The sequence below is a fragment of the Formica exsecta genome, unplaced genomic scaffold (assembly GCF_003651465.1).
Source record: "Formica exsecta isolate Colony F162 unplaced genomic scaffold, ASM365146v1 scaffold149, whole genome shotgun sequence".
Classification (NCBI taxonomy): Eukaryota; Metazoa; Arthropoda; class Insecta; order Hymenoptera; family Formicidae; genus Formica; species Formica exsecta.
The window spans coordinates 1414084-1440447 of record NW_021848818.1 but is presented as its reverse complement, the minus strand read 5'-3'; the positions used below and the strand labels follow the sequence as shown (position 1 = coordinate 1440447).

The following is a 26364-nucleotide window of genomic DNA, read 5'->3' as shown; positions in this document are numbered from 1 at the left end:
GCGTCGCCCGCTGATTAATCCGTGGCAAAACCGCGAGCATGTAAGATCCTTGGCGAGAACTTGCGGATTCGAGAATACGTTACATCGTAAGATGCACGAACGGTCCCGCGTTAATTTGCATCACACAAAGGAATCTCGTATGTATGCTTAAGGGTGGCTTACATATCATCTCGCCGGCGGGGTCGCAGATGCTAGCGAGACGACCCCTGCGCGTCATCAACAATTTTCCTGCAACGTCAATGGTGTTGCCGTGTCATTCAGACTAAAGAAATGAGTCTCGAGAGAGACAAGTCACACATACTTTTTGCGTCATCGACATACACAGAGTGAAGGAATTAAAATGAGGAATATACGTCTCTTAGTCTTTTACAAAAAACTTCCATCTTTAAAAAAAAAAAAAATTGTTTTATTTTCTTCTATTCAATAAAATGCGATATCGTGTTGTTGTTATAGTCTTATATACAATCTTTTATTATATATTATCATTTAATAAAAATTATGAATTCTTTTTAATAAGAATTATAAATGTCAATATGAGAAATACGACATTGATTCATTTAGCGTTCATGACGAGAAATATCTTGTTTGCTTATCTCGACATGTGCACAATATTTACTAAAGTCGAAATCCAATGTTTGCGATAAAGGGATTGAAAACGTATTGATTACATATACCTTCAAGATTTATTTATGTCATCGTTGATAGATCTCCAAGTCAATAGAAATGTATCGAAAGTAAATATATATGTATCCGCAAGTCAAAGAAATTTAACTCTTTCTTTTTGATTTTAATAATTATTTTGTGTTAATGTTAATTGATTCAATCTATAGATGTAGAAATTGATACAAAGTAAGAAAGGAGGTAATATAAGAATGATAACACGTTCCAGCATTTTCAGGGAAATCAGTTTACTAGATTAAGATTCAAGCTAAAAAGCTAAAAACTAATGATCGTATGAATAAAACATTTAATGAATATAGACAATATTTTGTTCGGATATATTTATATATTGTAAAACACGTTATCTTTTTTTTAATGTCGTTATTTGATGTCAGATTTTTTTGAGCTAAGATGAATTTCTTTTTTATAAATTATTTCGTAAAATGCCATTTTTATTTGCTACTTCTTCAATTTTCAGTATTTAAATTAATATCGTTGCACACTTATTGGCACACAATCTTTTATTTTACTACAGAAAGTATTGTAAGTAGTAAAGCGGTATCGCGGTCGAGACGTAAACTTTCTTTGACACAAACTTTTAACATCGGCAGAAATTAAATGGCTAGCGATATAGTTAGTTGGCTAAGAAATTGCAACCAATTTCTGATCTGTGTACTTTTCATGAAAGCCCTCAGAAAATCTATTTCTCGAAAGATATTAATTGAACTTTTTTAATGCTTTATATAATGAGACGGCTTTTCTAGTTTGATAGATTTTCGACAAACTAAACGACACCGAATACATTGACAATATTATACAAATATGTCGCGTATAATAAAGAAAATACAACTATTTTACCTTTTTAGAGAAAAAATATATAATATATAAAAAAAAGAGAGAGTATAACTATTAATATACTTTCGTTATTGAATGTCCAATTAATTTGTGAAAATAGTTGATTAATAGATAGAATTGCATAGATAGAATTAAAAGTTGTATATATTTAATGAAACACTACAAATTAGCCAACAAAAATTTCAATGAGATATATTGCCATGTGTTTTATTAAAGATAAAACATTTGGAGTAGATATAATAAATTTTGTGTTTTCCCACATTTTGTGTTTGCGATAGAAATTGCAACTTCGTTTTCGTTCTATTTTTAAAAAAACGCCGAGAATCGATTTATCGCCTTGGAAACCTAAATACGATATTTTCCAAGAGCTTCTCTATCTTTATCATGTTTTATTACATTTAGGTGACTAACTTGATTAATTACTTCCAATTTTCATATATTTAAATATACTTATTTTACAGTATTCTGTTTCATGATTTCATTAGAGTACTTTATTTCAAACGCCTTCGTAAGTTCTTGATTGGAAGTTCTCGTTTTAATTCATTTCTAAGTAAGTTACATAAGGAGCTTTCAGTAAATTGAATTACAGAACTACAAAGAAAACAATATTACTTTTTTAATTAATTTCAAATACTACATTATAGAATCGACTTTATATGGTGTTAATTTGACGTTATTTGATAAAATCTTTGGCCAATTTTTTTGTGAAGATAATGTCCGATCAAATCGTTAAAAAAAAAAATAGACTTGACAATGACAATTCGTGTACGTTTATCTCAAAATAAAATAAAATGAAGATTGTCTATTTATTTATATTAATGTTATCGTTTCTTTATAACACCCAATATAGAAAAATTAAGGAAGATGGAATTGAAAGCTTGCTGCAGCACTTCAATACTGGTTGGCCCTTTGTATTGGATGTACCAAAAGTAGGGTAAATATCCGGATAAATCTCGACAAGTGGTTGGCATGCTGCCATATATGGTTTAGTAGCACCGCAAAAGTGCAACGTATCACATATAACGCGTTTGCGCCACATACGTGACGTTTTAGCGTAGCATTCCAAATTGCTTTCGGGCAAAATAGTGGCGCAGGTTTTGCAGAACAATGCTATGTAACAAGCGGCTCTTTTGAGGCGCAATTAAATTTGTGAGAGCGAAGTAATAATTCCGCCGCGAGATACGAGACAATTCGCGCCACTACAAAATGCACGAGGTGGGGACTGTCGTTTCATTTTTAGACTGGCGCAATCTGCTTTTTATTGCTATATTTACGACTGCGTGTTCCTAAATAACAAAATTACAAAGGCAGGAGATATAATACGCCTTTGCATAGCTGTGAAAACAGCTATCGTATGAATCGTAAAATTAATACGTCACAGACGTTTGATGATATTTAATTAAATGCATGTTTTGTTGAAAGCATACAAACTCATTATGCTAGGAATCTCATTATTCGAATCTTATTACTCGCCAAAACTCGCTTCTGCATATTATACGATCTGTATAATATCGCGATAATAAGAAAACAATTTACAATTTGTGTTGTAAATCGATTATTTTTAATATCGCGCGTATGTACAAAGCAACATAAATGGTAGCTTTTTGATCATTATTTTAGCATTGGCTTTTTATAAAAGAATTAAAAATCTCAAAATCGATACTGAAATCAACAAATTAGTTTTATGTATGTTGGAACTATATATAAGCGTGTGTTATTCTTGAAATGCAAGAAATGCAAGCACACGTCGATGCACAAAATTTGAATGTTGCAAATAGGTCGTGAAATGAGTGCGATATTATGCATAATTTTTAATAACCATTTCATTGTTATGTGCATTATATTCACTTTTGTTCATATCAAAGTGAAATATTTTTCTTAATATTATTATTATTTATTAATATATATATAAAAGAAAAGGATTCTAATGCAATTGTTTCTATCCAGAAAAAAAAAGAAATAACTGATTAACTCTAATCAATTAATGCGAGAAATTATTTGGTGAATCGCACGCGAATTTGTGTAAAATTATCGACTAGTGAATTGTCGCCACATCTGAATGATTTCAAAAAAGTATTGACACATTATCAATTCTGTCGCCGTGCTATTATCTTATATATCTGATATTATCTGTTTATGTATTATATGTTATATATTGTAATCTTGAGCACGTTTTCAGATAAGACAAGCGATAAACCATTTGGCGGCTTTAACATTCCACAAGCAACTACAGTAACGAAATTGACTAGACATTTTTCTTCGATAATAATTTTTATCTCGTTTGAAGTCTCTGACGCAATACACATGGTTTGCTTTATCGAATTAAAATCTTTTCATGGAAGAAAACTCATTTATGTGAACATAAGTTTTACAAGGGAAATTTACATGTATTTTCTGGCTTTTGACGTCATAGTATGAGATTGCTAACGGTGATATCGAGGATCCTTAATTTTATCGCGAAATATATAGTATATTCCTACATAGAATACTAATATTTATGTTTAATGATATTTGACATTCAATCTCTTGAGAATTCTTATGTAAGCTTATTAACGAGAAGCTGGGAAATATTATATATAATTAACACTCTGTGCGCCACAAGAATTCCACAAGAATTCTCGTTTCTATCCAAACAATGCTTTATTAATAAACCGCGGAATTCGAAATATTTCACCTGTTGACAAGAATCTACTGCGATAAAATAGTAATGAACGATATGTTAACAATCTTTATCTTTAGCATAGAAGAACGGCCAACATCATATTTCAACAGAATGATTTTATGATAAATCTATAAATATCAGAATGATATTATGATGGATTGACGTTAATATATAATCAGCAAAAACGCGATGGTTGAAATTTATCGCAAAATCATCACATCCATTATTTACGCGATACTTCGTTATTTCTTTGAAAAAAGCTTGAGTAGAGTCAAAGTATAATGGTATGACGTTACATCATTATCGAGAGAAGTCACACAACTCCGACGAGGCAAGGAAACGAAGAATCAACTTACTTGGTCTGTCGTTGTCGGCATCCTCTTTACCGCAGGGGTACGACTGTCGTTGTGAATGATGGTGCTTATGGTGCCGACGATGTCTCCTCTCCCCTGGCAGATGCACGCCCACGTACACCGTGTGCGCCCTGTGACCTGGAAGCAGATGAAAGGGATGCCTCGTCACGCAGTATCTCTCAACCAAAATAATTCTCTAGAGGGTGCACGCGTGAAACGCGGGGTTTCTCCTTCGTTCGCGTACACAAAAGTAGAAAATTAGGTCGGCATCGCTTAATTGCATAATTTCGCTTATGACAGAGGAGAAGATCTTGCTCAGAGATGAGAGGATCCTAGTATCTAACCAGAAAGAAAATTAATTTACACGAGTGTTCGTAACACAGTTGCGTTATATTGGCACATTGAGACGAGTCAGCTTAGGTGAAAAGGTCAATAGGTATGTGATTTTGCGGTAATAGAAGGACGAATGGTTGAACTTTGTATGCGAGGGATGACATATATTAATAGCACACTATTCACACTTTCCTGATATTAATAACAGTGCAACCTTTTAGCATAATATAGTTTACAGTGACTATCATTACACGTAGTCTCAAGCTTCATAAATTGAAAGCTATTAGCTTGTGATTGCTTTGATAAGCAAATTGTAGTATTTTGCATTGATATCATGAATAAGAACATGATAGAAGAAGTGTGATAAGTAGATATTTGCATTATGTGATATATATTTAGAAAATGGCATTATATATAGAAATAAAATTGGGCATTAAAGTTAAGATTATGGAATATAGTATCAAAGTGTAGCGTTAGATTAAGATATCTATACTGCATGTATATCTTGACATTTTTACAATCTGGTTAGACATCTTTTAATACATGTTGATTCTGTGCTACGCATTTTATTAAGTATATCTTACTTCTTAAAAAATATACAGTTTATAAAATAATATAAAACTTTTTTCATAAAGTAGATATATTTATTTATATAAATCTGTAAAAAAGGGAATAATAATTCATTAAAATAATATTTATATCTTTAGAATAAATATTGCTCTCTATTCCAGATTAAATTTTTTTAGAAAATAATTATTAGAAGAAAAATTTTTTTTTGTTTCTATCTAGAAGCAATTGAGAGAAGCTTTAAGCTGTGAATTAACTATTCTCCATGAAATTTCGTCTTTAAAGACGGGTCGACATTGTTTAAGGAAGCTTCGAATTACGTCGATTGAAGGAGATGAACACCTGCCAGACGAGGCGATCAATTTGTTTCGGTAAAGGGTTCAGCGTTTACGATGCAAGATCGTCACAACATATATGGCCTCTATCCGTACGTTTCATTGTCGATACAAGGTGACCTCGTCGCATGTATCTATCCATCTATAGTTGGGGTGTTTAACGAAGTAACGATTTTCGAAGCTCCTACACGCGCGAGGATCGTCATGTGAGCAAACACTGAAGCCAAATTCGTATCGGACTGACCTATAGCAGGCACGTTATTGCTTGGAGATTTGATGCTTCAGCAGAAAAATGTGCCTCGTTATTCTTTACTTGTAAAATAGCGGTTATAGAAGAAATATACATGAGCTTTTGCAGAACAAGAATCATAGGAATTATTAAAGAGATCGCAATTTTTCCTTCTTTATTAATAAAATATTTTTCTTTCATATCGTTTCCGTAATAAATCGCATAAATTTGATTTATATCACTATGAAAGATTAATTCTGATTGATCTCATCGAAATATTCATGATAATGAGAAAATATGTGAATTCTGTAGAAATTCCAATATAGCTATTCGATATATCAGCTAATCAGCAATTCTATATCTAAAATTATAATCTCAGAAATTTTGATCATGATGGAAAGTACAATCGAATACTTAATGATCAATATAATTATAAAACGTCTTGCTTAATAAATTGATAATATTTCTATTTATTCCTAAATAATAGCGTAAACAAAAATATTTGTGTTGACTACGATTAAATTTTATTAACTTTGAGAAAATTCCTTGTTAATGTTTCTTACCTTCATAATCCTTTTCCGTGTAATGATGAGTGATCCGTGCCCCCGGATCCTTCGGGGCCTCATCGTCACCTGTCCCACCCACGTGGGCCCCGCCACTGCCGGCTCCCGGCTGCATCCACGGTCTGTGAAAATAAATTAAACCTTCAATTCAATTACTGGAATGTCGATAGCGATGATGATTCTTTGTATGCGCTCGCTACGTTAACAAACGCATGTTTTTTGTTATCAAAGCATTAACGAGTTTTCAACCGGCAGGGATGTTATCGAGTTTGTTTGTCTATGACTTTGTTCTCTTTCCGAAACATATTGCTTCTGGCAAATAAATTTTCTAAAAAGAAATTTTCTATAAAGGACGTCATATAACATAATGGTGTTTTATTAGCGAGAACTGTACTTTTTTGTACTTTGTTATTAAATCAAATTTGTTCGATTAATCGCATGAATTGAAAATTGTCTATTTATTTCAGTGGTGGGGAAAAATGCCAAGCACGCACGTGAGTGTGCATCGTGAAATAGTTCGTGGGTGTCTATTCACGAAATATTCCGTGGGCGTCTGTCCACAACCGTCCGTAACTTCTGTGATGCGAGTTAATAATAATTAAACTTCCTCAGCCGGGGGCATTTTGCTTACAACCGCTTCCTGTTTATATTTAACTTTTCTGCTATTAAGTTTTATATTATTTCTTACGTTTTTATATTTATTCCTTTAGTTTTTGATATAGCTTTATAAGTTTCATATATGTAATTAAATATGATTTAATTCTACGTAATACGATTTAATTCTGCGTAATAAATTAGTTTTGTGACTAGTTCTCTAACACGAATAATGTACGTATGTATTAATGATAATGCACATTTCCACATTGTATTCGCGATAATATATTTGTTCCAATTTGTAAATTATTGTGAGGTAGCTTTTCCGCACATTTTGTTGTTGAGGCGAGAAATACATAAATTTCGATACTCTCATCGACCTTTTGCTCAGTAATGAGGATGAATTTAAAATGCATTCCGTAAGTTAACTAAATTTACATTTATATAGTTAATTTCATACTAGGTTTTCAAACTAGGTTTTATTAAGAGAAAGAGATACTGTCTTTGAATAAATTAAATTAGTAGAAATTATACAACAGTTTTGAATATACGATCAGATTAATACATTTATATTTATTTTATTATTAGTCTGTGTATATAACAATAGGAACTATATATAAATATTAGCTACATCATAAAGCCTGATAGTATTAAAAATGACTTAGTTGAGGTATAATGGCATTTTGTTTAATACAAAAATTTTTTTACATTTAATCTACATTTTATAGTTAATTAAAGAACGTGAAATTTTATCTATCGTTGATGATGCTAATAGAGTCATTTTTTGTATTATCAAAATAATGATATATATAAAAAATTATAGCAAATGCTATTTGTATAAAAAAGTGAATTCTTTTAAATTTGGATTTTTATACATTTTTATATTAAAATATATATATATTTGTTTCCATTAAATATATTTCTTTAATGTTTATTCGAAGTGTGCATTGTATATCTTATCAATCATATAATTATTCAATCCGATTATTTTTCATTAAACTGATATGAGTACAAGTTATATAACTCTGTAGTAGAAGATATCATTTTATTCTACTTGTTACGCATTCTATACCTGTTCTTGTATTACATAGGAAACTTACTTGCAACGCTGAATAAATGCATAGAATCACTACATTCAATCGTTGCAGCTGACAAATGATCAGCTTAGGAATATTTTCATGATTATGCGCGAAAATGAGAAAAGTTGAAGACAATTGTCAAAATATCATAGTTTCGATGAATCAGGTATGAGATTGGACGTGAGTTAATTACAAATCAGAAAAGGAAAAATAGATGTGGACACAAGTAATCCAAACGTGATATTTCAACGAGAATTGACTGCATTAATATGCATTGTCATAATAATTGAGAAAGCAAAAGTGAGTTGAACGTAAAACCTACGTAAAGAACTAATATTTTGATTAAATTATATTTCTTTTTCATAATCATATTATTGTAATGCAGAGTTGCGTGTGTATTTATATAAGAGATTATACAATATACGCCATTAAATTGCATATTATCTCAGAATAATAAATTCATGAGATTTAATTATGTATACATTGATTTTATATCATGATAAATTTGACGTAGATAAAAGATTCATAGAAATTCTAATATATTTGTCAAACACTTGAAGTAGTCAATATAATTTATAAATTCAGCTTCTAATGAAATATATAGGTAAATCGCAATTATATGTACAGACTTATCAAAAACAATTTTACTAATATTATAGGTGAAAACATTAATATCAATTGATGTTGAGAACACTTTCTATATATTTTATTGTTATATCATAAACATATTTACCTAAATTTTAACTAATGTAATTCAAGCAATATTCATTTATTAAATATCGATGAAGATATCGGTTATAAAAAGATAGTTATCTTTTTGTACCAAAAACATATTACAAATTTAATTAAATAGCAATTCCAGAGAGTGGTACTTGATTGTTTCAATTTAATGTTACAAATTGTTTAGTTTAATCAACATTCACTTTTTCTTTTTTTTTTTTTTAAATTCTACGCTTATGAAATATTACAAAAATCCTCTTTTATTTATATTGAAAATACTTGTCAGTTTTTCTCAGAAGAAACATGCGTAATAATATAGTCGGATATTACGATATTTTGATTTTGTCTCATGTAATCATCTTCTTCCTCTGAGACATTTACTAATTTCCTTCGACGTCTTTAATCACTCTGTTCTCACGTTTATCAACGGTTGGTAGAGCAGCTTTAATGTTAAGTGAGCGTTACAATAGAATGTATAAAATATATTATCAAAAATTAAAATGTGGGTCTGTAAAAGCAGTTATAAAATTTATTTCCTAAATTAAATGGAAAACATTCATTCTTTTTAATCTTCTATACATATCAGTATGCAAAATGTTCGGTTCTTCTTGTCTTTCAAATCCAGTTATTTGAGATCGCGATTCTAAGTCGATCGATCAAAGTTTCAGACAGACGGCAACTCACGTGCATAAATAATGTATTTCAAACAAAAGTTTGATATCACTATTATTGTCTAGGATGTAAGTTTCTCTGTAACAGAAATAGCTATACTAATGTATAGTCGTCTGTTATAGTCGTTTGTAATAGTCTGTATAGTCGTCGTATATAAATTTATGTTCGCACATCGATTGTATAACTGCCATGGACGCCATAGTTCTATCGGTATTCCGCTCCTTTCACGCTTGCAAAAGCGATTCGATTATCATGCTAATCGTGATTTAATTCTGGGACGCGAACAGCTGTTTCATAGAACGGAGAGTTCCGCACGTGTTGGGTTTCTCTCCTCGACGTGACGAATTTCTTTCACGCCTAAGAACCTGCTATTATGAGAGACAATAGCGGTAATGACAATAATGACAATGCAGTTAATGAATAAATGGCAGTAAATGGCAATGATTGAATTTGTTACTGCGTTTTGTAAACCTGATACCAGAAAGAGATAATTTGTAAATTATTTAAAGAGATGAATATTTGTCGGATAGAATAAAAAAACGCAAGATATTTCTTGCGATATATTTATATATATTTCTTGCAAATATTTTAAAGTTTCAAAGAAAAAAAATTATTTTTTTTTTTGTTACATTTAATTAAAACAGATTTTGTTTGCAAATCTTTCTCTCAGTTTATATAAAAAAATCTTATAGATAAAATATATATTGTGCTCTCTCCTCTCATCAAGCTTTTTTTTTTTAATTTATTAGATTATTTTTAATATTGGATTGTTAATTGTAGTCATTGTCGTATTTTGCTAACAAGTAAACGTAAAATAGTCATTTACAAGTGTCAGAAAAATGTAGAAAAAATGAACATAAAGCGAGCTATCGACTTTAAAACATAAATTGTAATATGATGTAAGTGATATAATACGATATACTCATATAAATTATAATGATTCTTATTTCTTTGAACGTGAAACATTTACAGGTTAACAAAATTATGAATAGATAATATAAATAATACATTATTATCATTATATATTGTGTCGCATAAAAAACGCGGTTTAATGAGAAATTTATTGAAGAATATTATACGCGTTCATAAATTACATACATATATGAGAGAAGCATAAATAACATACTTAATTTATATACGTACATGTACGGCATAACAAATAATTGATTATAATTAATAAAGTTTTTGCCGGAGTATAATATGCTACATGAAAATTATTCTTGTCAGACAGCGCATCATGAACAGACATATAAAAAGATATGGTACACTACGATTATCCACCTACACTGCGAATGTTAATTTCAACACGCGACTTATACGACAGTTTTGTGCCTTGTCATCTTATAACAAAGACTAAGTTATATTAATTGAAGATTATAATATATGTTTCTCTCTGTTACTTTTGTGTATATATAAAACTCTTCGTTACTTGTTTTCATTTAATATTTGCTTTCTCTATTTTTAACTGTGAAGGCTTCTTTGTTTACTTTACCTATTTATTCGATTGTGCTGTTTACTCAGTCATGTGTTTTTAAATAACATGGTTTAAAGTATGTTTAACAACATACTTTTAAATGTGAATAATAAAATAAAAGTTTTTAAATAAACCTTTCAAATTTAATTTGTTTTATTTAAATAAAAAATAAAATGACAGACGACGAAAGATAAGGCAAGAGATTAGAATTTAGAATAACAATATAAATGGTAGCTAGTCTCTCGCCTAAGATTACCTAAGATTGTATTACCTTGTTTCCGATGTAGTCAATCTTTGTTCTTATCTTTGCTCGACAACCTCCGACTTCGACGATGCTCAATCATGCGAGACAGACGTTTGAGATGATCACTAAGCGGGCGACATTTCTTATATCTCATTCCCGGTAGCACGTGGCGGGGAACAATTAAACGTTGCAAAGCACATATGCATCTCGTCGCAGATATAACTGGCGCAAGATGAGCTTTACGCGACGCGAATCAGTCGCGGATAGAACGGGAAAGGAACGGTCGCTTAATCTGCTTTTCGTGGGTGCTGCCAGGTGCAGTTCTCGGCGACGGACGCAATTGCAGCGCTCGATATAAACGCGAACGACGTATACAAGTGTTGTCAGGGTCGCCCCGGATCAGTGTGTGTCTTCGCGGAGAAAGACAGTAGAATATAACGATGTCGCGCGTTGTGCATACTCAATGAAATGCTCTTTGAAGGTCCGCGCCTTACGGCGACCTTCTGTCTTATGTGTCTTTAAATAAGATTAATGTACTAACAATAAGTTTGGTGTTCATTGAGACGCGTACTCGCTGATACGGAGATTATTAATGTATACTGTATACAATAAACACTTGAGTGTTAAATGACTGAAATAATAATTATTAACAAAAAGTTGGTCTACTTTTAGATAATTTTATAATTAATCATATTATAAAAAATTTCTAATTGTTATCACTGAATATTAAAACATTATATGTTAATTGATTAAAATTATTATTTGATAACTTATCTCTTTTGCAAAAATGATAATTGTAGATCCTCCAATTTACTCTGGAAGTAGGTCAATTTTGTTTATTATTATAAATAAAAAGTGCAGTGTCTCTCTCGTAGAGAAATTATCTCCCGTGATAAAGACAATTATCTCCAATGCATCATCTCTCTATTCATTGCACTTTCGAGATTCCTTTCGTGTTATGTGAGGTCATTCGACGGAATGTCAAGATCGCATTGTCGTTGTCGTCGGATCGTCAACTGACGACAAATAGATAATTAGCGCAATGCGATTACCCGGGTTGTACCTATGTGCAAAGCTCTATATAATGATCGACCTATTTGTCTGGGCTATCTCTGTAATAGAGGAAGGCTAATTTGATAGAAGAGAAGATAAAATGATCGCATTGTTTGATTTCTAGAAGAGTTGGTCCCATATTTTATTGGTGGAAATACATATCTTTTTTTGCCTTCTTTTTTTTCTTTCTTATAAAAATTATTTTCATATTATAAAAAAATATTAAATAAATAATGTTTGCATAAAATTATTAGATATATAAAATGTTATATCGAACGTAAAATCAAAAAATATGGAAATTATTTAGGACTCTAATTATTCAATCAATCAATTATTCGAGCGCAAATATTAAAATCAATTATTTATTCTTGTATCAACTCCATATTTATAATCAATGTCAATAAATTTTGATACAAAACTAATCTAATTAAAAAATTCATTATAAAAAAGTTTTTAATTCTATTAACAAATTACCAAAAACAAAAATATTTTTGATTATGTTAGAAATGTTTTAGACACATATCATTTAATTATTAAAATGTTATACATTTAACATATTTGAGTACTACTGTACTTTTAATAAAAAAAAAATTAAGAATTTGTTTAACGAGAAGGTTTCTAAATGTATATATAAAATATTTTAGCACTTTATGAAGTAAATGCCGATAGAGTATATAGTGACAAACGGAATTAATGTTACGCAGTGCATTGCGCTGCGCTTCCGGTTTCGGAGCGAGCAAACGAATTTGGACGAGGAAGCGGACAATGCTCGGGATGATGATCAAGCACGGACGTCGGCGGACGGGCCAATGAGAGCATTAACGAGCGGCAACAACGTCAAATGAAAAAGTCCTTGTAATACAGCACTTTTCCGCGGACATGCGGCGATAATTGACGGTCTAATAGAGACGAAAATGATGGCGTGTCATTTTAAGGTAGGCATATATGGTGATCCGTAGCAATTACCGTAAGCAATTAGCTTGTAAACGTATTAATTATATAATTGAGACGACGATTCATATCTAAGAGTAATTAATGCCTCTTTTGTATCACATATTGATTATCGCGATTGCCAATAATTATCTTTATCAAATGCTCTCCAAATTCGCAACACAATGATTGCTAATCTCAAGAACAGAATAATGTAAGTTTCCATGCTAAACAAATGTTAGAATCACTCTATAAATATAAGAATTTAACATTGTGATTCTGATAGTATTATTAAAAGATTCATTAAAATATATAATAATCTGTGAAAACCGTATGTTTTACGTAAAATACATCTTTATATAAAAACACACAGTATTTGAATATTTCTAATATTAATTATAAGAAAAATCGCGAAACAAAGAATTCTTAAAAATATGTATTTTTAAAATTAACATTCTATCGAATTTTTACAATGCCAATTCATTTTTTTTTTTAAATGCCCGACAATAATAACGTCTTTAATCGAATAGAATATGTTTAATGGATAAACGCGCGAGTTCCGGCTTGCAAATGGTATCATATCAAAAATATATTTTTCACTTGTCGCCAATGAAAGACGAACAAAACAAGTCGGCTTTAAGATAAAGCAAAACATTTTCAACACAAAATACTTTGATATTTATTGAGTGCAAAAAATATAAAACACATGGCTCAGCTTATCATTAAATAAGTGTGTTAATTAAATATTTGTAAATTATTGCCTTATCTTCAGGCACATTTATCAATGCAGGTGTAAAAAAGCTTATAAAAGAAATTAAGCTTTGAATCAGGTTATTTTGCGTGAAAATGTTTTGTAAAAGATACCATCTGTTCATATAAAATATCTTTTTTAGTAAAATCAAAGATTAGCTTTTGTCAAAGAATTTGTCGTTAAAATTACATATATGTAATTTTAATATGACAAATTCATTACATGTACATTATATTACATGTATATGTAGCATCGCTATTACTTTCTTCCGCTCGGCAGATACATTATTAATGGAATAACGAAATCATTATTAAATAATCTTTCTTGTAAAACGTGATTATTCGCAATACGTCTAGCTAATTAAACAAATGATATTTCCTCGAAAGAGCTAATAATTAACAAATAAATTCCGATTAACGTTATGTCGTAAACGTATCAACGCATGTATCAACAACATATTTATCTTTCAGTATAACAAATAATTACAAGAAAAGACATATTGGGACTAGAACTGAGGACAAACCGATAACGAAATTGATCAAAAACCATATATAACAGATGCAATTAGCGTGACTCACGAAATGATAATTCTAGTATATAATCTTTCTTCCATACATCAAAACGGCATTTATACATATTGGAACGTAATCTCGCGCGTGTGATAAATTAAATGGCTTTTAATAAATCTTGGAAAACCAATAATAAGATATCATTCATATAAAAAAGCAAATATTGATCTTATTAATAAAAGACAGATAAGAATGGTATATTTAAGATTGATTTATACAGCTTCGAAAAATACAATAAATTGCCGAAAACAAGATAAAGCTTGATTTAGTAGAATTAGAATTTAGGGGTCTCCATCACATGCTGTTATCCCCTTGTTTAATATTCTTTTCCCTACGCGCTTATGGTACAACAAAAAGCTTTAAAGTTGCTTTATGCTATTGAGACGTAGCATCAACACATATATTAAAATTGGCAAGATTGTAGCATGAAGTAGTTTCAAATAGCCACCGAGGAGAAAAGATAAACGTTTGCGCGGTGTGAAGAGAATAGTGGGAGAGAAATACATTGGTCCATTATACCAATTTTAAATAACGTTGATCTAGATGCTTCTAATCGTCAAAACCAGCTTTCGTTTATAACTTTTTGTGTTACAGAGTTTTCCTGTGTATCAGAGTTTATGTTGTGTGTAAAATAATGCGTATTATTTTATGAGAAAAATAGTAATTTCCCCTCAAATTTGTATATAGATAATTGTTTGCAAATTAGAATTAAGATTTTATTATTTTTGGTTTATATAACATTTGGTTTATATATCAATTTTTCAATATTCTTATAATAAATGCGTAATTTATAATTATAAAACAGATTCGTTGATCGCGGATATTAAAGTGGGTTGACGCAACAAATCAAATCTTTCACAATATCTCACATACGTAAACCGTTTACACGAGAGAGATGCAAACGTATCAGAAGCAATTTTATAAAATGACACGTATAAATAAATTAAGGATTTATTTTATCCTATTTGGAGAGAAGAGAATTGAGAAGAGAATCGCAAAATAAGTATCTCGCCGGCGAAACGAAACGGCAAGAAAGCTTAATCGATTGTCATTTTAAATATAATATCACTCAATGAGATTCTCGTGCACTTTCGATAAAAGAGGTCAAAGGTCGATTATCCTTGAATAGACTATTACTTTCTAATAACCTTGCCCTTTTCCACCCTCTCTAAAATAAATTATATTCGTAATTTTTCTATGCTAAAGTACATTTTTTCTGATTGAAAAAATATTTGTATTCGCGCAATTCGTATATATCTCATGCGTTTCTCTGTATCTGGATATGTACTCATTCACTAATTTAGAATGACAGCCAACGTATATTTTTGTTCCTCGTAATTTTAAGATCTACCTTCTAGTCAGACTACTTCGCTCAATCCGTATATAAAATTTCTCAACAGTGACCATTTTTCTTAATTGACTTTGATTGCTTTTTGCTATCAATCTATTAATCATCTGGATCATCTAGATTGTCTGGATTATCGGAATATCAATTAAATTGAATTATGCTCATTCTCGATTTGAGCTAATCGTTTTCCGCTCAGCCGAGCGCGTTTCTCTGTATCTGGATATGTACTCATTCACTAATTTAGAATGACAGCCAACGTATATTTTTGTTCCTCGTAATTTTAAGATCTACCTTCTAGTTCGCTCAATTCGCTCAATCCGTATATAAAATTTCTCAACAGTGACCATTTTTCTTAATTGACTTTGATTGCTTTTTGCTATCAATCTATTAATCATCTGGATCATCTAGATCTAATATCAATTAAATTGAATTATGCTCATTCTCGATTTGAGCTAATCGTTTTCCGCTCAGCCGAGCGTTCATTGATTTGAGATACATTTATATATTTTCTCCCAAACAAGTAGTAGCCGATTATGATGATTCGAGGATAATTAAATCAGTTATTATGATATTTGTAATTATAAATATAATAAATAATTATACTCAATTATACTAACACTGATAAATGCTATTATATCTGAATATTATTCTGTTTAAGTTAATGTTCGGTTGGTCGTTATGATTAAACTTATACTTGATAACGGCATGCAATAAAATAAAGAAATGTATAATATGTAATATATGCATGCATGTAAAATACATAAATAATTTCAATCTCCATATAAAACAGACAGATGTTTCACATTTGCATTTCAGAAACGACGCAGTATTCATTGCTCTGTACTCTGTAAATTGGAATGAATCTTTTGACGTTCAATATAATATGAAATGAATCTTTTGTTTTCAATATAATTAATTTGATCATAAAATTGATGTTGTTAATATAAAAAGACAGAAATTATTGTATGGTTATATCAACATCTGTTTTCGCATATTTTTTACTGCACATTATTGATATATTATAGATAACTTGCAATTGCAGGCAATTGTAGTGCAAAATTGCATGTCGCACGTCAATCATCGACTCCGTCTGAACTAGTCGATTTTTTCCAAGTTCGCTGCCCCGATAATGATAATCGCAGCATTCAAGAATTAAGCGCATGTAAGTGTTGATAAAGGAATCTATATATATAGTGACATCACTTGGGTCAAAGTGCGGGTCAGCACGTGATCGACCAGCTATACATTGCAAAATAATTATTCTGTCATGATTTTTACCGCATTGAGCAATATATGAAAATATTTATGTATATAATAACAATTTTTTATACAAAATATATGAATATAATATAAGCATGAAAAAGATACCACTTAAACGATTAGCTATATATATATATGTATAAGTCAATTCACATTTCATGCTGCAAAATGAGTTTAATTTTATATTGTCATGCATCGAAATTGAATATATTTCGTGCAACTTTCATGGTCACTAATTAATACAATCGATTACAGATTTGTTGATTATTTTAATTCCCTGAAATCATATATGTCAGTTTTTACATTTCAATAATTATAACATTTGGATCATATTTTTTACTCCATTTCACTTGTATAAATAGTTTCGCTGTTAATAGAACTCTTATTGACATTTGTCAAATAATGCTAATTAAAGTGTCTATATTTATATTGAAAGTATGATTTTTTTCATATTTTATAAATAATAGTGTTATTAATTCCAAGGAAAAAAAATAAGTTGCCTTTTCTATAACACTATCAATACATTTGTACGAGTATCAATGCGTTTTCTTTCTTGAAGTTAAGAAATCCTTCCGAGAAATTTCTATCACGGATATCAATACACATTTATTTCATCGACACGCTGTACCTGCTATCGCGTCGATAGCACATTTTAGTTTCTGCGTTTCTTACAATCATCCTTTGAAACTCGACATCGACTGCATCTCGAAAATCTCGAGCAAACAAGCTACGATCCAATATAAATACGATAAAACGGCTCTGTCGGCGAATATAAATTTTTCACCAATATCCGTTGTTTTTTCAACTTGTAGAATCGATCTGTCTGATGTCATTAATCGTTATCATGACGATTTCAAATTATTAGTATAATTAATATATTATTCATATAACGAAATTTTCTATATATTAATAATGTTAGTGCAAAGATTTTATTATTAATTATTTGTTAATTAATCTGATTAACCATAATATTGTAATAACAAATGTCCGCGCAACCAAATATTGCGTATTATTAATTATCAATTACAATTGTATGATATATAAATAAAAAAGTATAATAAGAGAAGTCATTATTAATTAATTTGTTCATTAATCTGATTAACTATAATATTGTAATAACAAATTTCTGCAACTAAATATTCCATATTATTAATTATCAATTACGATTGTGTGATATGTAAGTAAAAAAAGTATAAGAGAGAATAAAATAGAAAAATAATTTAAAGAGAGAGCAATAAAATGCAATAAAAATATAATTGTATCGTATAAAGACGCTACTTGTGCATGTCTTCCCAGAACTCCATCGACGACTGTATCGGTGGCTGAAGAGATTCGCCACCACGACGATGAGTACAATAGAGGATGCACTTTCGGCTGCAATGTCAGACGGTGGTCCTCATGTCGCTTCACGAGTAAATAAAGAAGCACGTGTGGGCAGAGGAGAATGTGTGTATTCAACGAGATCGTATTTCTATCCGTCTTTGTCTCGCTTTCTCTTTTCCTTTCTCTTTCTATTCACTCACTCACATGTATGCAAACGTGCACATATGCACACGTTGTACCACGTACGTAACGTCTACACACCGCGATGTATGCCGGTGGACTGTTTACCATCGGCTGACAGCCAGATGATATCCGATCGTGCTCTCCTCGGTGCCAGTAAGCGACCAGCAATCGCAGCCAGTCGTAGCAACCAGTCGGTGGCTGACAGCAGCGCGGAGACGTGGAGACAGTCATCCGGTGATTCTGATAAGGAAACTCCGCCCAAATAGTGCCGAGATATGCTCGAGAATCCGGTCAGATTATCCCACGGAGTGGGGAATCATTTTGTCATTTCGAAATCGTGACGATGATATTCATCGAGTAAACGGGGTCATTAGTTCATCCAAGAACTGGTTTGAAGAAATTATGCTTGTGCAATACGCTTGTTAATTTCAACATAGATATATTTATAAAAAAATAATTAATTTTCGATTAGTAAAGATTCTCATTTTTTCGAAGTAGCGTTGAATGTATTTTGAATGAATTGCATGTTCACACAATTGAGAAATTAATTCTTCAGCCCGATGTCGCGTATCACAGACTGATGAATGTCAATATTCCAAGAAGAGCAAAATAAGTAAATAAAATAGATAAAATCGATTATTATGAGTAATAATTAAAACATATCTTATATATTGCCAAATTTCTTTAAATCCAATCATCGAGCTTCTATAATTATACGGAAGAAGTAATATTATATATTGTATGCATGTTTCAATAGCTGCAGCACATTCAGAGTGTAGTTTCAGATAAACCAGACAACTAAACAAAGATTGTATATAATCTATTTCTCAGTTTTCATTATCGCATTTCTGCTAAATATTATTTTTATACAAATATTTATGCTATACTTTATATGATATAAATCTTATAAATGTCATATATAAATCTTGTAAAAATAATGCAATAAAAAATGTGAGATAAGAAATATAATAATTATGCGAATCAGCGTTTGTGAAATAATTATTATCTGGGCTAAAATTAAAAATAAAATATGGAGATTTCACGACATAAAAATACTAAGGTATATTCATATTATTTTCCTTTTCTCTCTTTCATTATTCCAAATTATTTTTGCTCGGAAATGGCAATTTAAAATATCATCTGATCGCATATACGATAATCATGCACGTCAGTCTGTATTATTGCACAGTGATTTCTGAATGTGCATTTTTTTATTATATTATGCTTGCAGAAAACCGGTATTACTGCATTGAAAATTTTTATAATACGGTAATGAGAAACAAACCCGTTATTGCAAATATATCGTTGCTTTGTATATTCAAGCATATACGTGGATGTAGCACAGTCTGCATTTATATTAGCTTAGAAGAAGGAAGAGATTTGCATATATTATACCATTAGAAGAATATGACATACTTCTTGCGTGTTTGTATTTTTCTTACTTGTATAAATTATTTGCTTTAGAAGGCAACACGTATATTTGTTGATTATATATATATCTTCATTATATTTTACTTTTACATAATCGACAATGATAAATATAAATCTTTTCCGTATACTACGTATTTGTCTCCGTGTACCGACATGCAGGCCCAAAAGTGGTACTCGATTTGGTGGAATCTCTCATATATATATATTTAATTATAAACGGATTAATAAAATTAATATTAACCTAACCTAACTCATTATATACAAAACGAATCTACTAAAACTCATAGAAGTTTTAAATGCAATATGTTTTCACTTGAAATAAACGTAACTTTCGAGAATAATTCTGTAACGTTTTAAGAATAATACAGTGCAATAATATTATTGAGCAAGTATTTCTGATAGTATATTACATTAGTTAGCATATTATAGCGCGTAAAGAGAGAAACAACAGAATATGCCACCAATAATTAATCGTGCAAAGGAACATTGAGTCCTGTTGTGTGGCGAGTCATACCCGCGAGACAATACAATCAATTTGTATAATTGTGTATTATACACCTAGGGATCATTTTACACGTGCCTGCGTACACTATATTTATGACTCCAATTAATCCATCATTATACTCAATTACTTTAATATTTATATAAAATTAAATTACTATAAAGAGTGCTGACATGCTTGACATAGACAAAAAATTGTTAACAAAATTACTAGAAGAACTGTTATAGAAGAAAAAATTAAAATTTTTTGATTTATTTAAATTTTCTTTCCACACACATTTTATAATGCACTTAATATACAAATCTTCTCTCTATCTCAAATTTCCTTATTGTATGTTTATCTGTCTATGTGTCTATATATGTATGACTGATTTCTATCGATATATATTATAATAAATAATAACTTTCAAATTTTGCCTCTATATATAATAAAATAATATATGTTTATATTTTATTATTTTCGGCCTTACTATATATATAGTTTAATTTAAGTATCTATTCTGGTGGGGAGAATTGTTTTGTATATATATTTTTCAACAAGTTTATATAAGTTTTTTCCATCTTCTTATTCATCACTCATTTAAATCTCATTTAATATAAATTCTTAGAGCTTTATCGCTCGCATTTTTACGGCGATAATGCAAACCACTAAGAACCAGAGATAGCTAGTTAATACCAATATGAGCATAATACGGACCTAATTAGCCGCAGATACTTTCGTATATCAGATAAAAAAAAAAACGATGCGCCTGTGCTCGGAATATGACGTATTATTGCCGTGTGTTTAATTATCGGACTACAGCAGATAGCCGCAGAAGCGTGTTTGTCACATGAAAGAATGATTCGTTATCATTTTCGCGATGCTCGATGAGAGACACGACACGCTGTCTAGCAGAGAACCAAATAACACCGTTGCAAACTTTCGTATGCACAGTATTGTTGTAGCATACAATGTATTTCACAATTCATACCTTTCTTCTAACTGTTAAAAATATGTTTTTAAATAATTTAAAGAATTTTTCTTCAAATTCTTGTCATCTAAAAAAATACCACTGCCAATTATATTTTGCTCATATATCATATTGCTCATATCTTTATTCAATCATTTATTTGCATGTATCTAAAGATAAGGTTACAACTACAAATAATATAAATATAATTATAAAGCTGTCTATAACTATAAAGGATACGATTACAGAATGCTCATTTAATGTGAAACTTAATGAATATTTTCTCATCGAAAAATTGGGAATAAAAAAGAATTTCTCATAGTAAAAATTTCATCGAGAAAGTTCCTTGTGTTTTAAAAATTTTAATTTTTGAAGTTAAATGTATATCCTCAGTTTTTAGGGAAAAGGTTTGATTAAATTAATCGATTTAAAATAAAATTTTCAATTTTATCCGTGCTTAATTCAGAAAAATCATTTAAATGTAGTATGTTAAATGTAATTCGAGAGAGGAATCTTCTTAAAAATATAATTAGAGATGTAATCTCTAGAAAATCTGCTTATTATACCAGATTTTCATTAGGGAAAAATTCTATTTACCATATGGCTTGCGTGGTATACATACATGAGTTTTAATTCTTTACAACGAACACGCGCTTCTCATATTAAATCGCTCTCAATTAGCGTCTTTTTAAGCATCGCGAGTCTTTTTAGAGCCAATCAGTATGCACTAAAGACTCGTAAATAGTATTTTGAGGCACTGACAGTTCGTCATTTTTCTTTTTACCTCTCAGCTCGATCCTATTGTCTGACGATAAATTAGATAATACAAAACCAGCATACGTTAATTGCATGTGAACCTAATTTGACGTGTGAACACGTGATAAAATGATAACAACCGATCCTCGTCCCGTCATAAGACACGCAAAACGATCAGCCAAAGTCGACAGAATCTTTTGATAACTGCCGCGTGACCCACGATATATGCCAAATAGCTTTATACTCTGATATCACGCGTCGTTAATTCATGAATATTTTCGTTTCGAGTAATCGGCAAACGTAAAACGTATGTTTTCTCTCTCCAAAATGTAGCAATTACAAAAAATATTACGTTACAAATCCATTTTTATACATCCAACTGTATAAACGCATAATTATAAACGCAAGTGTTTATTACACATTTTCATTGTTTTAGTATTCTATCTTTAAAACAATGTAGATTTTGTGACGCTAATTAAACAAATTACGTGATCAATCACAGGCTGGTATCTCTTGGATGATATATTCGATGATATAATCCATATAGAGTCTTAATCTAGTTTAAACTAGTTTGGAATGATCTGGATTCAGTTAGTCGGGTCGATGAATACCATTGATAATCTAATATTATATAGTTTACGATATAATTATATTATACTTATACGTTATACGTTATAATTATATTATAATTATATTACGTTATAATGTTAATATTATACAGTTATGCGTTTCTCAAATAAATTTTATCTGTACCTCAATATTGGATCTCTTTATTAAATAATTAGATGAGAATTAAAGTATCAAACATATATATATATATATGTTTTATAATAACACTTATTAATTATAATTTACTGTATTCTTCTTCAAATAGCGTGCATAATTATAGTGTTTTCATAATACCATATTTGTATTTTGTATTTGGATATCATATATGCTGAAATTCTCTATTTAGTAAAGAGATGCATGCATTGTTATGACAATTTGTAACATATATTATCATTTAATATAACACATACAATTTAATGCGACATCAGCATTTACGAAATACGTTATTGCAGAAAGTTTTTAACATATTTGCTATATATATTCTTACCTCCTGATTTACTGGCAGTCTCGAATGCACCCTGTGTGTGATTGTAACTTTTTTTCCTCCACAATTCAATGACGTTCTATCAAACTGCCCACATAACCACAGGAAGTCACACTTTGTACGCGCGAATAAAATCGAAGATTGGATTTCGATCACCAACGAGGAGAGTTTCGATATTGTCTTAATTAAAATCTTCTCGTATGGGGTTCACCCGTGCGCGACATCTCCAAGATTTCATACTGAAAAATATTGGAAAAGTCGGAGAACGTAAGTTTTTCATTGCTTGCAACAAACTTACTCCTTACTTTCTTGAGAACGAAAAAAGAACAGGAAAAGTTGAACAAAATTATTTACAGAGATGAAATGAAATGTTCCGCTCAAAATATTTTTATTAACGCAAGAAACTGTTCAGAAAAATTTGTCCCAAGTCAACTTTACAGAAATTAAATACAATATAAACCACATAAAATTAGATAAGTTGTTAAAGTTAATTGAATAATTTGAATAAAATCGATAAAATCTCTCCGAGAAGATTATTACGAAAAAATGGAATAAAATCGAAAAATGATAACTTTTATTATAAATATGTAAACGTGCGTAACCGTCAATTCACCAAAGTTTAACGTCGCGTCGCCTTGACCAGTCGACACAGCGAATTATAAGAATAAATGCCGTCTATAAAAAGCTGACGTTACAAATTCATGCAACCTTCACTATCTCCGCTCTATCGCTCGCAACTGCAACTATCACGAGCGGAATATCGAACGCAAGCCGCCCTTCGCGCCCTTCGCGTTCAGGGACTTTCTCTTCTGTTTCTAAAGATACTTACAATGCATTGATAGTTACGATAACCGAGTATAAATGGTGGCCTGATACCGAATTTTACTTGAATTGACATGTATTAGTTATTTTTATTATTATGTATTATTTAGAATTTTTAAGTACTTTTGGACGTACTCTGGATATTTTATAAATTATTGTTGGTACTAATATTTTAATTTTGGCGTCAATGAGATATCAATATCGAAAGCCATTTCGATACACTCAAAATTCTACATTATAATTTCGGATAATATACATTAATTATTTATTTTTGTTATTAATTAGTCATTATAAAAGCTCTTTATCATTATCACGATGATGCTTGTGATATTTGACGGTCTGATTAAAAGTATATATTACACACACATTTAAGCATCTCTAATCCTACGGACAGATATCGAGTTAAGCTTAATTTATACTATGAATTGTTTTATTTTGATCTGTGCAGATAAAACTGTGTATGTGTTATAATATCATAAAAATAAATGATATTTGCCGGCGAGAAAAGAAATGTGTCAATACTGTCAATTTTAATACCTGATATCTTTTCAAGATACACGAATAAGTTTATTCTACGATATTAATAGAATACAAGTCTTAAATATACTCTTTCTTTTTTTATTTTTTCCTTATCATTGCGTTGATCAATGAGCATATAAAAAATAACAAACCGACACAATCTCTAAATAATAATAGAATTTAAGAAATAAAAAATTAAATAAAGCATACAAAGAATAAAATAAAAATTATTGTATTCAACGGCGCTTATCACTGAGAAAGTTTAGTGACTCTCGCGTTAGTTAATTAATAAGAGTCGCGTGTAACAACTACCTGGCAAGCATGGAACGCGGAAGACACACGATACGATGCAATGAGGCAAATTATTTTTTGTATTTGACCACGTGACAAATCGTGAAACAAGACGTCGATTTATTTATGAATTGCGATGACAACAATACATCTGCAGGAATGTTTGTCGAAAATATCGAACGGTCGAATGATCAATGCACGGAGTCATGTTTTTTGAGGCGTACATTCGTATATTATTAACAATATCTTCTTTTATCTTATTTATAAATCCACTGATAAAACATAAATGTATATTTTTGTTCAGTATTTCTTTCGCGGCATAAGCAAAAAAATGAGGAGATATATGTATAAAAGAGAAAGTATACTTGAAACATTTAGTTTCGATTATTAAATTACAACTTTGTTCGTGTTTAGTTTTGAATGTATAATATAAGAATGTTTTTTTCACTCTATTATTTTTTTTTATAATAATAATTATTTAATTAAGTTTTATTGTTCTCAGAGAGTTTCAAAAAGATATCTCTCTTTAAAAATTTTAATTATTTTAATTTTTAGTAGTTTTTATAATTTATAGAATCGTAATATGATTTTTGGGACATCTTATGTAAATGTAATTATATGGCATAATAAATCAATTTGAAATTATTTTTATATATCAGAGAGAGAGAGAGAGAGAGAGAGAGAGAGAGAGAGAGAGAGAGAGGGAGAGAGAGATCCTTTACTCTTTTTATTAAAGAGTATTTTTTTATACACAAGAGATGTTTCCTAATTTATATTTCTAACATTATTCTATCAGTAATATTATGTGAAAAGTATTCAGTTTCAAAATGATACTGCTATTTAAATCTTATCACAAAGTAAGCATGTGCAATCATTCGACAGGTGTTCATCTAAATAATAATGCGACGCGCAAAGAAGAAAAGCGTGATTTTGAGATTATAGGGGAATAATATTTCTACGAAAATATATATTTATGAATCTACTCTCTGTTGCAAATAAGCAAATTGCTTTGAAATAACGATAAAAGCTTAAGCTAAATTAAAATATTTTTCAATAAACTGTACATTTCGCGAAGTATCACTAAAATAATAAATGGATCAATGTACATTCCAATGAATAACTGTAAAACCGATACCATATACACTTCACGAAGAATATCTTTCACATGAATAAGAAAAAAACGAAGAATACCTCTTAAAAATATTTCTGTGTTGTTAGATATTATAGGGGAAAAAGAAAGAGTG

At 30.2% G+C, this 26364-nt stretch overlaps 1 protein-coding gene across 4 annotated transcripts in view; it reads right to left on the bottom strand.

Annotated features, from left to right (window-relative positions):
* The window catches only part of LOC115232719 (electroneutral sodium bicarbonate exchanger 1), a 48747-nt gene that overhangs the window by 21555 nt on the left and 828 nt on the right, over nt 1-26364 (bottom strand). The window contains exons 2-4 of one of the 4 annotated variants that reach the window (XM_029802764.1): nt 23492-23727; nt 6558-6679; nt 4534-4668 (exon numbers count right to left, since the gene is read on the bottom strand). In XM_029802764.1, the coding sequence (XP_029658624.1) occupies nt 4534-4668; nt 6558-6672 (250 nt within the window). In that variant the 5' untranslated portion in view covers nt 6673-6679; nt 23492-23727. Of the gene's footprint in view, nt 1-4533; nt 4669-6557; nt 6680-11367; nt 11499-18529; nt 18964-23491; nt 23728-26364 lie in introns of those variants that run through there. The other 3 variants (XM_029802762.1, XM_029802763.1, XM_029802761.1) reach the window with 3 other exon arrangements.